Source organism: Marmota flaviventris, chromosome 7 (genome assembly GCF_047511675.1).
Source record: "Marmota flaviventris isolate mMarFla1 chromosome 7, mMarFla1.hap1, whole genome shotgun sequence".
Taxonomy (NCBI): Eukaryota; Metazoa; Chordata; class Mammalia; order Rodentia; family Sciuridae; genus Marmota; species Marmota flaviventris.
Genome location: NC_092504.1, coordinates 11,173,542 through 11,190,859, shown reverse-complemented (window position 1 = coordinate 11,190,859; position 17,318 = coordinate 11,173,542). Strand labels below are relative to the sequence as shown.

The 17,318-nt window shown below is 43.9% G+C and overlaps 1 protein-coding gene across 5 annotated transcripts in view; it reads right to left on the bottom strand.

Moving 5' to 3' along the window:
* The window catches only part of Cc2d2a (coiled-coil and C2 domain containing 2A), a 100,480-nt gene extending 84,084 nt beyond the window's left edge, over positions 1 to 16,396 (bottom strand). For 3 of the 5 annotated variants that reach the window (XM_071614154.1, XM_071614155.1, XM_071614159.1), the window contains exons 1-4: positions 16,264 to 16,396; positions 12,579 to 12,635; positions 10,275 to 10,355; positions 8,317 to 8,440 (exon numbers count right to left, since the gene is read on the bottom strand). In XM_071614154.1, coding sequence (XP_071470255.1) covers positions 8,317 to 8,440; positions 10,275 to 10,355; positions 12,579 to 12,617 — 244 coding nt within the window. In that variant the 5' untranslated portion in view covers positions 12,618 to 12,635; positions 16,264 to 16,396. Of the gene's footprint in view, positions 1 to 8,143; positions 8,223 to 8,316; positions 8,441 to 9,740; positions 9,817 to 10,274; positions 10,356 to 12,578; positions 12,636 to 16,263 lie in introns of those variants that run through there. The other 2 variants (XM_071614156.1, XM_071614157.1) reach the window with 2 other exon arrangements.
* Between the last annotated feature and the right edge of the window lie 922 nt (positions 16,397 to 17,318).

The window sequence follows — 17,318 nt, the reverse complement described above, 5'->3', positions numbered from 1 at the left end:
AAAAAAGTTTAGATAGAAATTTTATTAAAAAGATAAACAGTCAACAATAATATCAAGAATACTCAAAATCATTGATCATTAGGGAAATGCAAGTTAAAAGCACAAGAAATAACACTATGTAGCTACTCAAAAGCTGGACAGTGGTGCCTCCTTACCTGCAGCTATGTGTGCCAATCACAGTCCAGAATTATTAAATGGAAAATTTAAGATATAAATTTTAAGATATATAAATTGCGCACTGTTTTGAATAGTGGGATAAAAATCTAACGACATCCAGCTCCCTCCTGCCCAAGCCATGAATCATCCCTTTGCCTAGTGTATCTGGGCTATATACACTACCAGCCTGTTAAGCTTTAAACTTGGTAACCATCTGGGTTGTCCAATTAACTGCCATGGGATTGCAGTGCTTGTGCTCAAGTGACCCTTCTTGTACTTAACAGTGACCCCAAAGTACAAGAGTGGTGATGCTGGCAATTCAGACTTGCTGAAGAGAAGCTGGGAAATACTTTTGTTAAGTGCCAAAGGTGAAAGTTCTGACTTAATAAGGAAAGAAAACAATCATATGCTGAGTTTGCTGAGACCTATAGAAAAATAAGATATTTTGAGAGGGAGGGAATATTCATACCTTTTATTATAGAATAGTAACATTGTTTGTTTTATTATTAGTTATTGTGAATCTCTTGTTGTGCCTAATTTACAAATTAAACTTTTTTATGGGTAGTCATGTATAGGAAAGAACAGTGTAGAGTTCAGTACGATCTGCAGTTTCAGGCATGCATTGGGGGTCTTGGAACATGACAAGGGACCATGTAGTTAAAGTTAGATGATACCAAGTGTGGAACAGGATGCAGAGACATTGGAATATGCTGTTGGTGAGAAAGTAAAATGAAGCAGCCACTTGGGAAAATGGATTGGCCATTTCTTAAAAAAATTAAACACAAATTTATCACATGACCCAGGGTCTACCACTAGGAATCTTCCCAAGATAAAGGAAAACATAAGGCTATACAAAGACAAGCTGCACGTGTTCATAGTGACACTACTTATAATAGCACCAAAATGAACATAATCCAAATGTTCATTAATAGGTGAGTACATAAACAAAATGTGTTATTTTCTTAAGATGGAATACAGTGCAGCAATAAAAAGGAATGAAATGTGGACACATGCCACATTTATGAATCACCACCAAATTATTTTAAGTAAAAAAGCCAGATGCAAATTGCTGCATAACATATGATTGCATTTACATGTAATGTCCAGAAAGGGCATTTTTAGGGATAGAAAACAAATCAGTGTTTGTCTAAGGCTAGGGGTTGGATTGGAGATTGTAACAAGGGAACTTTTGGGGCTAACAAAATTGCATTGTAATGCTATGGCCAAAGCCTATACATTTACAAACAATCACTAAAGTGTGCACTCACACTAGTGAATTTTATGATGTATAAGGCTACCTCAATCAGGCTATTAAAAGCATGAATTATCTAATTAGATATGCAAAGTAGATGTTGCATATTTATGCTAGAAAAGGTGCAGGCTGGAAAAATTTGGGGCTGGTCAGTGTACAGAAAGAATTTTAAGTCTTGCTATGACAACGTGTTGATAAAGAGGCCACACCCTGAGCCTGCAGTGCTCCATCACTGAGTGGGGGGATGTGAGCAAGACCCACCCATAGTGAGAGGGAGGAAGAGAGAACACCAGGTGGGTGCAGCCCTTGAAGCAAAGTAAAAAGCCAGGAGCAGTAGAGAGCTGCTTCTGTTGGGGCTGGAAACTAAGGTAGATCAGGACCAAGAGCTGACTGTGGAATTCAGCGAGTGGGCAATTCACTGGTGACCTTGACAAGAACATTTTTGGTGCATGAGTGGGGATGTTTTAGATTGGAGTGCATTCAAGAAAGGGTTGGAGACAAAAATGGGAAATGATGAGTCTAGAGACATTTTGATTTGAAGAAAGTTTTTTTTTTTTTTTTGAAAGGAGGCCAGGGAATTGAAGTTATGACTAGAGTGAAATGTAAGTCATATTTTTCTTTGTAACTAAAGATACTAGGCAATGTTTATTTACACATGCGTTGGTTAACTGTGATGTTTCCTGCATCCCTCGTGGGCATCCTCTGTCTAGAATGCTCTTCCTGTTCTCTAGCTGCTGAACTCCAGGGCAACTCCCAGGACCCAGCAACTCAGGCGCTCTCCTGGACTCTCACAGTGTACTTCACTACATTTGTGTGTTGGGTCAGCCTCTCCAGGTGTTGATGACTTTTAGTAAGCAAACTAAGTCAATTATTCATTTCATTTACATCAAATTTCACTGGATTCTGAACTTTCTTTTCAACCAATACTGAGAAATTGGCTCTGAAAAGATACTTTAATCAGAGACACTAACAGGAATAAATGGAAAACAGATGTTAGTAATGAAGAAATTTATGTTCATAAGAAACTACTTAGCGTTTGATGGTTATTCCCTTAAGAGATGGTGCAAGATGGAACTGTGGGGGAATGTGTATACTCGTAAACTAGATGTTTATTTGATTTGGAACTAGGACATGTTTAGTGAGAGGCTTTTATTTGGATGCTATGACTTTATATGTGTTTGGTTAGAAAACGAGAAGCCAAAGCTTCCACAGCAGAGCTCTGTGCTGTTGTTCAGCGGGGAGATGATACCTCTGGGCATGAGTCTGGTGCCGTGTGGGAGAACACATGGTCAGTGATACTGGCCTTTCAGTTTCTGAATGCAGCCTGACCCTGACAATACTGGACCTGTAGCAATGCCATAGTGTGACAGACGGGCACAAATTCAAGGTGAGCAGCTGGGCTGGTTGTGTTGAGGGGCAGCCTGGATCCAAGATAGGTTTGGGAAGTAAAGAGTCAAAGGAGGAACCAAACCTTTGGATCCAGGTGGCGACTTGGTTGTAAGGGCACGCTGTTCAGGGTGGCAAGTTCACACGCCTGAACCAGGGCAGGGCCTGGGGCAAAGAGCAGAGGGCCCGGCTTGAGACTGAGCTCACCCAGCATGTACTGTGCAGCGCCATCTGCACATCAGTGCTGTGCCAGGCAGAGTTGAAAGGCAGTCTCTGGCCTCTAGGGCTTCAGGTCTGGTGGTGGTGGTGGGACAGGGCTGGGCACGGATCTCAAGATGACTTCAGATACTCACATAGCCCAAGGGGCATGGGAGCACAGGGCCTGCTGGGCCCCCCAGGAATAAGGCATGCTTTCCAAAGGGACAGCATGTTTTCTTTGATTTATTTAAGAGGAGTAGCTAGGATAAGACAAAAAAATAAAAAATTAAAAAAAAACAAAACATTAGAGATGGGGCAATTCTAGGGAAGCAAAGAGCAATAATCTGCCTGAGTGCCAATCTTTTGGAGAAAAATGAAGGATAGTCAGATTGACAATCTTGTGAAACTTCTTACCTGAATTATGTCTCATACTGAGTCTCCTTCGGGTCGCTGAGAACCACATTGTATCATTTGCCATTGTGTCTTTTGTGGGCACGATCAACCAGGGTTAAATCTGTCAGTCTAGAATGACCCTGCATTGCACCAAGCAAGAACGTGGGCTCTGGAGGTCAACAGATCTGGGCTTGGATTTTAATCCACCACTTCTAGCTGTTGACGGTCTCTGGACCCTCATCACCTAAACTATAAAACAATGCCTAAGAACAGGAGTGTTCTGATAATTAATAGCAAAGTACATGTGAAGACCTGAGCAGGGTGCCTGCCAGACCGCTGCCTAGCTCAGAAGGCGGTCTTAAGTTCTCAAGAGTTCAAGGCTATCAGATTGATCTGTGCATCTATCTGTCTGCCTGCCTATCTATTGGTCTGTTTATCCCCTCACGCCCTTTCTCAGTAGTATAAGTCTCAGATAAATTAGAGTTCCATACCTTTCTCAGTATTTTGAATATAAACTCTCTTGTTAGGACTGGGGGAGCACTAAATTTGGAGTTTTATCTAGAAAATGTAGGCAACAGTGTTTATGGATTGTTATGAGAAAAAGCCTCATGATTCATTTATAGACTCTTAGCTCCAGCCCAGGGAAGCAAGCCTTTCCTGGCAGGTTCACTGGCAAACATGCAACTTCCCCTGAACATAAAATAGAGGAGGAGTGCCGGAAGGTTTGACATATATGGAATCAACTGATGCAATACATATATTTTCAGAATTCACATCAAGACCACATGATGATTCCAACTGGTGCAGAAAAAAATATCACTGGACAAACCTCAGCAGTTTTTCATGATGAAAACGTTCAATAAACTAGAACTAGAAGGGAGCTACCTTAGTATAATAAAGGGACCATGAAGATCATACAGCTGAGATCACATTCAATGAAAAACTGAAAACTTTTCTTCTGAGGTCAGAAACACGGCAAAGATAACTGCCCTCACCACGTCTATTCAACATAGAATTGGAAGTCTTACCCAGAGTAATGAGGCAAGACAAAACTCAGTCACCCACGCCAGAGAGGAAGAAGTAAAATTATCTCTGCACACAGATGACATAATTTTATATATAGAAACTCTTAAAAGAATCCACAAAAAACCTTGTTACTGTTAGAACTAATGCATGAATTGAACAAAGTTGCAGGGTACAAAGTTAACACATAAAAATCAGTTGCATTTGTGTATACCAACAATAAACAACCCCAAAATGAAAATAAGAAGATAATTCCATTTACAATAAAATAAAAATAATATTTTGGAGTAAACTGCTAAGAAGGTGAAGGACTTGTTCACTGAAAACTTTAAAACTTTGCTGAAATAAATTAAAGAAGACAGACAAATGGAAAGACATTGCACATTTATGGGTCAGAGTACTTAATGTTGTTAAGATGTCAATACTACCAAAACAATCTATAGATGCAATGCAATCACTATCAAAATCACAATGGCATTTCTTTTGCAGAAATAGAAAAATCTATCCTGAAGTTTTTAAGAAATAGAAGGGATCTTAAATAGCTAAAACAATTTCAAAAAAGAACAAAGTTGTAGGTTTCGCACACCTTGATTTCAAGGCATATTACAAAACTACAGTAATCAAAACAGTGTGGCACTAGCAAAAGACAGACATAAGACCAGTGGAATGGAATGGAAAGCCCAGGCATAAACCCTTGAATGTATGGTCAGCTTATCCTCAACAATGGTGCCAAGATCACTCAATGGGGAAAGGACAGTGTTCAACAATGCCTATCCACATGCAAAATAAGTTTTTTTTACCTTATACCATATACAAAAATTAATGAAAAGTAGATAAGGGCCCAAATATAAGACATACAACTATAAAACTACTAAAAGAAGACGTAAGGGAAAAGCGTCACGTTATTGAATTTGACAATGACTTCAATATGACATCAAAAGTACAAGCAACCAAAGCAAAAATGGATAAGAGATCTGCATCAAACTAAATGCTTCCGTACTTCAAAGATGACACAATCAAAGAGTCCTGGACACAAGGAGACAGAGTCCTGCTCTCAGGGAGTTTCATTTCAGCAGAGCAGATAACCAGCACACAAGAAGCTCACTGGAGCCTCCCGGGAGGGGGTGTGCTCACCAGAGGAAAACAGAGCAGGTGAGAGGACAGAGTCTGTATGACCAGGTGGGAAAGGGCTAGTCTAGAGGCCTCTCCCCAGCCACCAGCTCCCTACGTCAGTATGTCCATGTCCACTGGATGTCCAGCAGGCATCTCAAACCTTGCATGTGCATTTCTGACTTCTATCCCCACATCTGTCCTTCCTTTTATAAGTGGTAACTCCATTTCCCACTTGCTCAAGTCAAAAACTATCAGGTCATCCTTCCTTTCACAGCTCTTTGTGTAGGGCCAACCCGATAGGCTCTACCTTCCAAATACCCAGCTTCCCCCACTTCCTTTGCCCCTTCCACAAGCAGCCCAGATGTTTTCCCCACACCTCCCACCTGGATCTTTGCTGTTGGCCACTCCCTGTCTCTGTCTTCCCTTGCTCCTTCCAAACTCTATTCTTACCACAGCAACTTTCAACCTTGGTTCCGATCAAATCAGTCCTCTGCTCAAACCCCCCCAGCAACTCTCATCTACTTGTATTAAAAGTCCAAGGACCCACAGGACTGGGTACAAGTCCCCTCCTCCTTTGCTCCTTGCTCACTCTCCTTCAACATTCCCTGCCTCCTGGATGTTCCTGAAACACACCAGGCACACTCTTGCTTTATGGCCACTCCTGGACCATCCTCCCCACAGGATCTCTCATTTAATTTTATAAGTAGCCATTCTTCTCTCATTCCCACCCGAGTCCTGGCCAGCTTATTCTGTACCTTTCTCCAGAGCATGCCTCACCAGCTGCAATGATATATTTATCTCGCTCATTTCAATTGTGATCTCTCTTTCCCTCCAATGGGACAAAAATCTCTGTAGGTGTTGAGACATGCTGCTTATATTTTACAAACAAACTGAAGTTTAGGGAGGAATCTTGGCCGAGTGAGTAAGACAGGTACCCACTTTGAGGCCAAAGCCACTGGACTTAACTGCTGCATCATGACTGCCGTTCACTCAGCTGTGTGATAAACACATGGAGAACTTCCCTTACGCTGGAACCAAAGCTCGGAAGTTAGGCTTCTTATCCATCAAGTGCTCCGCTCCTCCCTCCTAGGATATTCTCTCTGCAGCTGAGTCCACCAGTGCTTCCAAGTCAGCAAGAGCTTTCAGCCATATTCAGGGCTTTCTAGATACCAACTGGTCCTGACTCAAGTAGGTATGTCTCAAGTGAAACTCCATACCTTGCCATTCTCCAAATCAGAAAAAGGCTTTTAATTTTGACTAATGTATGGATTGATTTTCTTCTTCTAAGACACTTCATTACTCTCTATCTCATGCCCCATAATATTTAGAGCATTATATCCTTTTATTGATTTAATCTTCACAATCACTCACATGATCATAGTGAAGAGTTTGTCCCTCTCTGTCTCTCCTGCTTTTTTTGGTGCTGGGAATTGATAGAGGTGCTCTGTCACTGAATCACATCCCCAGCCCTTAGACAGAGTCTCACTAAGTTGCCCGGGCCAGCCTCAGATTTGCAATCCTCCTGCCTTGACCTCCGAAGTCGCTGGGATTATAGGCATGTACCACAGCACCCACCTCCCCGTTTTAGAAATAAGAATCTAACTTTTCATAACAGTAAAGCCTTTATTACTGGCCACCTCAATAACTACTTAATGTCCAATAGCTATGTTAAGGACTGAATTATATTTCCCTCAAATTTTTATGTTGAGGCCCTTACCCCCACAGTGATTGTATTTGGAGATATGCTTATAGGAGGTAATTAAAGTCAAATGAGCTCATAAGGGTGGGGCTCTGGTATGACCGGATTGGAGTTCTCATGAGACTAAAAGCTAACCCCTGCATTGTGATACATGTCTAAAGAAGAGGGCTTGTCAGCCCAGAGCAAGATGGTGACCATTGCTCATTGGAAACTGGCCCTGTTGGCATCAGGATCTTAGAGTTCCAACTTCCAGAACTATGAGAAAATATATTTTTATAGTTTAAACCACCTGTCTATGATATAGACTGCCATGTAGGGTCTCCCAAAAAGAGACCAAACTGAGACACTTGTAATCTTCAATAAGGAACAATTTTGAGCATTTAGAAAAAGAAACAGCTCTATGGGATAAATTCTGGTTCTGCTTTTACTAATACCTAACAGCTCTCATGGTATCATTGCTTTCAGATTAAAACCACATTTTTCTTAGGGTTGGACTTCAGATCAATTTACTCCCAAACCCTCTAATTTCCAAGTTACTTTATTCCCCAGCTCTGCCACAGTGAAATAGTGTAGCAATTATGTAACGATCAAAAAGTGTACCATACTTCTCCTCCTGTCTAATTCACTTTTCATGAAAAGCAAGAGGGAAGGGCAATCACTTTCCCTATAATGAGCAGATAATGTTCCCTGCACAAGAGGAGCAAATACTGTAATATACAGGCCAAGGTTCTTGGAAGGGGAAGGGCAAGTATGCAGGGGATGAGTGTAGGTCACTGAGGGCTCGGCTCTTCCCTCCTTTCTTCCAACATTCCATCATGTTCCACGTGCTTGACGTATATGTCTCCCTGTGTCGCCCTCCTTTGAATGTCTACATATTTTATTATCTGCACCATGGTTATTTCCATCAATGCTTCCTAACTTACCTGCTGATAGAAACATGTCTCCAAGCTGGTGTGTCCTGTCTCCTAGACAGATGCTGACCTGCAAAACGACCCACAGACTTGTGGCAAAGTGGGCTGGACAGGCAGTGACTGTGCATCTCCAGGAGGCAATTAAAAAGTCCCAGCTGAATGGATGGAGAAGGGGAAGCACTTACTGCGTGGGCCCCGCCGGGCTGGCATACTCAGAAGGCCAGTCTCGGGTTCTTCCTGCCTGGGCTCCTGCTGGGAGTCAACATGGGATTTTTCTGACACCATTTCTTGGGGGCCAGCAGTTGATAACTGTGAACAGAAGAGCAGAGGTTCAGTGATGCCCAGGACTTTTGTTGGCTTAGTTCCTCGCTTGGGATGCCATGGGTTACCAGTGAGGTGATGGGCCTTAGTGACTATTCAGACCTGACCCCCAAGGCACGGTGCACCCCCACCCCCAAAGAAGCAGCATCAGCCCTGAGTTTTTCCAGGAGGTATTTTATAATTTACCAGGGTATCCCCAAATAAGATGATTATTTTCACCTTTTCTAGGCAAAATGCATAGAACTCTGCAGAAAATCACAATCAAACAATCCACTCCCCACTTCAAACAGATTAGAAACAGCTGCTAAAGTGTCACTGGCTAACCTGTGGCAAATCTTGAGTCCCCACTTTGGGTGCCCCCAGAATAGCCTCCTTTGTCTTCCCCAAACTCCCCGGGGGAGGAGAATAAGTAAGCAGAGTTGGCAATGTTGCCTCTGTGGCCTGACAAGCCAGGGCTTGCCACCAGACAGTCTGGCTGTGGACTTTGGGCAAAAGCATGGCTTTCTCATCTGTAAAAGAAGGAAAATGTCACCGTGTGGGAGGCATTGAACAAAGCACAGCAGTTCCGACTTAAATAGATGACCCGGGGTGGACCCGAGGCTTCTTAAGGAAGCCCTCATTCAGGGCTGTGGTATGGGTTAAATTCAAGGTATCGCACCTACAAAGCCGGAAGCCTGGCATGTCAGTGCCGGGCAGGCGAGGGCTGGCAGATGCCCCTCTCCATCCCTTCCCCTTCCTCCTGCTCAGTGGGCAGCCTAAGCCCTGCTGGGCCAAGCTCCCTGTGCCTCTGACTCTACAGCAAAGACTTGAACTCTGCTCATCTGCCACCTAGGTGTAAGGGACAGAGCAGCAGGCTCAATCCACAGGAAAGGGTTAAAGCTCCAGGGTGCAGATCTGGCTGAAAGTCTCCCAGGTCCCCAAGAGTGGCCAGAGACTGGCCACGTGGGCTGGGCATCTCCTCTCCGCCGGCCCCTGTAGGGCTCATCCCAGCCTGCAGGAAAGGGCAGGCGGCTCCTCGGCCCAGCTGGACCAGAGTGGTGTGCGGGGTGTGGGGGAGCCAGGGGGGAGCCTTCTTCCCTGACTTAGCTCTCCCAGTGCCTCCCACCTCCCCTGTCCATCCCTCTTTGGGCAGCACCATCACGTGATTCCTGGCTCAAAATGGCGCTCCCCTTCCCTCCCTCCCAGGCTGGCTTCTCCATTGTTCCAGGCTAGTGTCTCATCCACAATAGCCCTTTCCCTACTGCCCTTCTCAGAGGAGGGCAGCGCCTTACCAAGGGAATTGATTTACCTGGAAAAGGCTTATCTTGCTTGGGGATGCTCCCAGCCTAAGAAGGGAACTCCTGCAGAGAGGTGGGGGAGGGACAGCCAGCAGGCGGAGAGACAGGAATCGGCCTCTGGCTCAGACTGAAGCAGAATTCGGGCTTGGAGTTGGAAAAAGAGGGAGTTCCCAGAGATCTGTAATCCTGCACTGCCATCTACCGCCTGTGCTGGTTTATGGCCTTCAGCAACAACACTAACATGATGGGCTGCTTCCCTGTTTCTAGACTTTTCTCTCAGGAGATTGGAGGAAACTTACAGGGAAAATCTCCGAGTATGGACCATGTCCTGATTATGAGGATCACCTATCTGTAAGTTTCCTGCCAGGGTCCTGTACACTGGACAATCTATTTGCATCCCTGTCTCACTGTTCTCCAGAGTGGGCCCCAAATTGGTACCCCAAAAGGGACACCTTTCCTGGGAAGATTCTGTGGCCCCCTGGCGGGGCCCAGGCAGGTTGATCAAGGGCACCAACATGCAGACAGGGCTTCTCTTCACTTCCTACCCGTTTCTTTCTTGGTCGTTGACCCTTTGGGTTCTTCTTCTGACTTCCCACATCCACATCCTCCTCATTTTCAGTGAGCTCCTTTGTTAAAATGCAAAGGGAAGAGAAGGAGAGTGTTAAGAGAGGGAAAGAGGGGTGTGCTTTTCAAATCATGGTCTTGACCTTGGGCCTCCATCCACTCACGTTCAATGTGAGGGAGGAACAGTTAACAATCTAAGTAGCCAACACTGTCCACCCTTCACCAGAGACCTGTCTTGAAAGTTTGTATCCAAACTGAGTGATTGTGAATGAGGTGGGGTAGGGTTTTCCATGGTCACAGGCCCCCATTCATGCTTATAATGTTTATTGAGCACTTATTGTGTTCCAGGTCCTGGCAGCACAGAGAAGAAAACACGCTCCCCACTTTCAAAATTCACATTCTAAGAAAGATGACAAAGGAATCTGCCAGGAAGGATGGAGAACCATAGCCCAGGACAGACGTGAGAGTCTCATGGGTTGGTTTTTCTGCTTCCCAACTTCACCAGCACGTGGGGAGAAGTAAAAATGCAGTAAATCATTATAAAAGCCCCAAGTTAGAGGATATTTTGGCAGATCTCTTTGAAAAGGGAATATGGTAAATGTCATTCTCTTTTTTTGCACATTATGCTTTCTGAGGTTTTAGACATCAGGTGTTCAACTGGAAGCTCTAAAGTGCTTTTCCTGTTCTATTCTAGAGTTTGGCAGACTGGAGCATAAGTGAACAAGAAGCTGCAAGACAGTCCTAGAACCTCTCTTCCTGGTACCCCAACTTATGAATCTTCGCTTTCTAAAGTTGGGAAATGTTTTGTTTTTGTACTGGGACAAAGTTGCAACACAAAACCTGGATTTTAATGATATGATATAAGGTCTCAAATTTCACTGGGCCAGGCCCCAGTGACTCCTCACTTCCCTTGGCTGTTGGGGTCAGGGAAGGTATGGACTTCAGTTACAGAGAACAGAGCTGAGACCCCCACAGAGAATGGGCTAGGTTGGGGCTTTCCTTAGTGCATGTGACGGATCTCTCTTCCTCAAGTTCTGTGTAGAGGCCTTACCTCTTTCTGTCCTCCTTTCCTCAGGGCTCACCAGATGGGGAGTATTCTTAGCTCCATGATTCACCCGTTTGATTGTAAGGTGGTGATAACATCAAGGTGTGTAAGTATGGTTTTAGATTCAATTCTAAATTTTTATTGGCCGAGAACGGACTTGTGAGAAATCTAGGTCATCTTTCCCTTTCTAATGTTTTAATCCTTGACCAAATGACAAACTGTCCATAGGACTTCTAGTAAGATGAAATGTGGGTCACTGCTTTATCCCCAGGGACAAAAGGCAGAGAATATATTTGTTGTACACATGAAGAAACTTATGTGGTTGGTTCGTGCTTGATATTTTGCTTAAAGTCAATCTGCAAGGTTTTCTATTGAGCTCCCTGCACAGGGGACAGCACACTGTCTGCATTTCTGTCTCTGTGGTCTCGAGATGGTGAGCCCCTCAGCCAGTGGAGAAATAAGGACACAGGAATACTGTCTTTCTGTTCAGTGGTCTACTGTGTACACAGCTTTCCTTCTCTGGTCTTGGCAGTTAGTTTTTGTACACCACGAGTCAGAAATTGCAAGACTCCTGGGATAGTTTTATTAGCATTATGATCTATCACTGTTACCTTCATTCTGAATTCTTAAGGAAATCAAGGTGCTTCAGGCAGAGCTGGGCTCCAGAAACAGGTAGTAAGTTAAGCTGTGGTGGATTGGAATTCATGAAATGATGTCAAATTAATTTCAGAGTGTTCAGGCGGAGGTAAGACCCGGAGTGCCCACAGGGACGCTGGCCTCACATCTACCCACCTCTGCACTTCATGCCTGTGTGTTCAATTAAACTAAATTCGGTCTGAGGACGCCTGCGTACTTTGAGTCCCTACTTGACAAACTACAACCCACCTTAGCATGTAAACTAATTGAAAGCCTCGGTACTTTTGTAACAACCATCATGGCAGCTAAGCTCAGGTGATCAGACCATGTTCACCTAAGGCAACTCTGAGCTGTGACGAGTCAAGCTGTTCCCAAGCTTCGCTTCCATTTTCTGTCCTTACATGCTGCCTGCCCACGTGTACAGGGGGCTCTCTGAACCTCCTCTGGTTCTGAGGTTGTTCTACTCATGAATTGTTCTTTGTTCAAACTCAGTTAAATTTAATTTATCTAAGGCTTTTCTTCTAACACATGTGATAAATGCTTGTTATTGGCCTTAACTTCCTCCTACAAAACATCCCAAGGGGCCCTGTAAGTAATGACTTACCTCTGAAATTATTTTTATTTTTTCTTCCCTGGAATTCATTTTGTCTGTGATAGATCTCTGAAGAGAAAGAACAATGAAGAAGTCAGGCATTTTGAAGTCAATGACATATTGTTCTTAACATCAATGCATATGCATTAGACCTTAGGCGGAGAAGAATTTCTCTCCACCGGATCCTTGCAGATTCCAGGACTGGTGGAAAGAAGCACCAGAGGAGAAGGGGGATGCCAGACTCCCCTGCCCCCATGACCCTGGCTCGGGGCACACAGTCTTGAAGTCAGATGACCTTGGTTGGAATCCAGCTCTGGAAGGACCACATCACACCTTCTCTCCCTTACACCTTCACCTTTCTATCCCTGCTCACCCTCTGCCCTTGATCTTGGTTCTCATTTTCCTACCAAAGAGATGAGATCAGGGAGGGACCCAAATCCGCCTGTTATTACCCACCATGAGAATCAGGTTAGCATCTGCCTATCACCACTAGAATGTGTTTGTAACCAGGCAGAAACAGTATTTTCTTCATTATTTACACCCAGAGCCTTGGACCACAGCACGCACAGACCTCAGTTTATATTTATCTGATGAATGCCTAAGTTACTACTGATTGGCTGCCTCTTCAAGGCCATGTTCTGGAACCCTTTAGAGCCTTCCTCTTGGTGCTATGAGAGAACACATGGAGGAACACCAGGCTCAGGCCTAATATCCCGGAATCTTCCCAGGACTTGGTCAGGTAAGCAGCTTGTCTGAGGTGTTCAAGGTCTCCCGGACCCTCCGGAGGAATTAGCATGGAAAAGGGAAAGGATCTGAAATTCTGTTGTCTTCCACACAGACTCCTCACAAGGTATAAAAAGCAGAAGGGAGAAAGGGGAAATACCGGGGAATGATATTGGCCAAATTATATTGTTACAAATAGGCAACGACAAACCTCACCATTATGTTCAACTATGATGCACCGATAAGAAAACCAGAAGAGAAATGAGAAACTAGATCAGGGGGGAAAAAAAAGTTGAGAGGGTAATCAATAGCAGATGAACGGGGAATGCTAAAGGAAAAGAAAGCTCTCAATAAACTGCTCTGGTCATTATTAACTGGAAAAGAAAAAAGAACTGTGAAGTATTTTAGCACGTAAAAACTGATTCTCTCTAAATAAATATATTACACATGGAAGAAAGAAATAGATGTGAAAAATGTATCAGGATTGTTTTTTTCTACCCATTCTTTCCTGATCATTACCTTTGAATGTGTTTCTAAGGAAATCAAATGACACCAGAATTTATTTTTCTCATGAACACTGTTGCTAAGAAGAGATAAATCAACACCACTCAACTTTAACATGCCACTTATCATCACTGTTTGCACTGGGCACTTATTAATATATTCTTATTGGCAACATCAAAACAGCACCTGTAATTTATTGCACACTTATTTTGTGCTTTCTTTAGATATATGTCCTCTTTATTCCCTACAATAACTCTGCTGGCTTAGTAGTACATGCCCCAATTTATACAAGAGGAAACTAAGACTGATGTGTTTTAGGATTTGCTCAAGGTCATAGTTATTGAATGTCACACTCAGAATTTGATTGGGCAAAGGAGGGGTGGAGAGCATGGAGGCAGGAAAGATGGTGGAATGAGATGGACATCATTACACTAGGAGTGACGCTACATCATGTACAACCAGAGAAATGGAAAGTTGTGCTGCAGTTGTGTACAATGAATCAAAATGCATTCTGTTGTCATATATACCTAATTAAAATAAATAAATAAATAAGAATTTGACCTCAAGAGTGTGATCCAAAATCCTCCCCATTCGCTGCCACCTCTGTCTCACCATTTAATCTTACTTTTGCCATGTTATTAGTAACTACTCTAGGCTAGTCTATTATTCTGGAAATATTTACCATTGAAAGCTGTGAAGCTTTGTACAAGCGATAAAGGGCTTAGGCTATTTTAGGTCAATGATTTATTTCACTCAGTGCAGAAAACCAAACATTTTTCAAGGGAAGTACTAACACCATCATCAGAACAAATGGATGGTCCCTATCAAATGGATGGTCCCTAAGGGTCATCAGCAGACTATAACTTCATCCTGAGGACCTCTTGGGAATCCTATAGGGGGCAGGGAAAGGAATGACAGCATTGGAAAGAGACAACATTGTATATTATCTGATATAATAATATATTTTCTGATTACAGTGAAACCCTGGGTTTACAGAAAAAGTGAGACCTTTGTAAAAAAATTCTATGTACCTGTGCTCAAATGCGAGCTCTACTGAGCAGCACGTGGTCTTAGAGCAATGCTTTTGCTTCTCTCTAGAATTGTGATCCTGCTTCCTCCCTTGAAGGGCGACTGGTTTATAGGGGCTCAGTGATAGATGTCTAGAAAAATGCCTAGCGAGGACCAGGCTCTCTATTTGGGTAGGTTTTAAGAAGAGGTGGTAGGGGGCTATGGCTCAGTGGTAGAGCTCTTGCCTAGTATACTACAAGGCTCTGGGTTCAATTCCCAGCAAATACACAAACACACACACACACAAATCAGAAAAGGTGATAGTAGAGAAGGGATGTGAAAGAAATAAGTGGGAAGGGAAAAGAGCTTAGGGGACAGAACCCTCTGTCATAAAAAAGAACTTTGGGGACAGTGAAGAGGACAGGAGATGTCACATGCACCTCTTTTGAATCTATTATCAAGTTCTGTAAGTTATTCCAGCCATGGCTTTATAAAGCATAAAGTTAGTGATAAATAGTTTTGTAGAATCATTTAATCAGATGAATTTAATCTATACTGCATTCAGAACATGCATGTACCATATGTGTGCTGGGCTGTGTGGCACGTGCTAATCCACTGAAGTGCTGGAAGCCCCTCCCTGGCAGGAGCCGGCTCTGCTCCAATGCTTTCAGCCTTCCCACAAACTGCTGAAGGCACTCAGCTCCTTGTGCTTCTTATGACCTGTTTATAGGGCTGTCTTCCCAGCAAACCCCCAGCTTCTGACCCAGTCTAATTCATTTTTGCACACTCTCAACTTAAGCCATGGCTTGGTGCATTGTTGATGCTCCATAAATACTTGAATGAGTGACCTTATAAATGAGCTCTAGGAGATATGTATAGAGCGATATTTCACTCTGCCAGTGAATTTCTTGGCAGAAAATTTTTATAAAAAATGTGATAGCAGACGTGTATTTCCCCGTAGACTTTATTAGCTTTTCCTAGCACCTCTTTGCAACAAAGGGGAACAATCAGTTGAAACCAAGGCCAGGGAATCTTCCTGAGGTCTTTTGGCAGGCACGCAATCCTCAGCCCTGTGGCCGAGTCCTTTCTCGGTCCAATGGCAAGAAAAGTGAAACTGCCCATAACTAGTACTTGAACCAATTTGAACTAAAAGGCCCAGAAATGCAAAACCCAGAAAATGTTTTGTACAGTGCTGGTCAGAGAGGATTTCCACTCAGGGATCCACGTGACTGTGATTAACTGGATTTACGTTTCCTGCAAGCCAGACACCAGACAGCAGCTCAAAATCAAAGCCGCCCATGTAATGCTCTACATTCCTATTCCAGAAAGTGCAAAAGCAAGCAGTGACGAGAGCCCCTCCATTTACAATTAATTCAATCCACTCTCCATCTCCCGGGAGCCATGGAGAGACAGAACGCAGAACTCCCAGCCGCAGCCCTGGTCCGGTTAGAAACTGGTTTACCTTAAGCAACTTTACACAAGGCACTTTGCAGATTCTGCTTTCTGGGATGGAAGGCAAGTGGAGGAGATGGCCTGGGTGTGCCGCCAAATCTTCTAGACCAGGAAGGGCCGAGTGTGGGCGAGGCTGGGCTGCTCTGGGAAGCCCGGGAAGCTGCAGCCAGGCCTCAGGAGGAAAACACCAGCTTAGCAACGCGTTCCCAAGGAAGGTCATTGGGCGGCTTTTTTTTTTCTTTTAAAGTGACAGTTTACTTCTAGTTGAGGAATCCCAGTGCAGTGGGAATGCAGAGGGGCGCAGCCTACAGTGGGACACAGAGAGATCAAATCAGTGCTGAGGTGACGGAAACCCATGTCTCTAAGAACTCTACCCTTCCTCCTGTCATTTGACTGTCATGCATCATTCCTAAAGGACAGATGATGCTCAGAGCAGGGGCACTAAAAGGCCCCAGAAGGGTGTCTAATTCAGAGCCGCAAAATGTTCCTTCCTGGAGGCACTTCAGGGCACCTAAGTGTTGCCCTGGGGGGATTTGGGGCTACCTTGGAAGACTGAATGCAGGAGGGGCTTAATCTCTGCTTATTCTCTGACTACAATTCCTGAAAAGGTGATAAAGACGCTATGGCTTAAAAAAAAAAACGTGGAAAGCAGATGGAGTAATGGAATAAGCAAATAAACAGACCAGGGAAAGCCACAGTCCAAGGACACTCCAACACACACATTGACTCTTTTCTCTCTCTCTCTCTCTCTCTTTTTTTTTTTTTTTTTGATGCTCTGGCATTTGGGGCCCTGGTCCTGGAGAGATTGATTCCCCCAAGCTAGCTAATTTCTAGAGATAGCAAATTAATTTCCTGAAATAACGCAAACTCTCCTTTGATATACAAACCAACCAATCAAAACCCACACTTCCAACCATTTCTTTTATCGAACATTCATATCAAGCCAATATTCTTCCTGTCCTGTTCACGCCAGGGCCGGGTACAAGCCAACCAGGGACCCCCTCTGCAGTCCAGAGCTCATGGAAATGGTGCCAAACTCACCCAGCCTCTCCACCCTGATCCTGC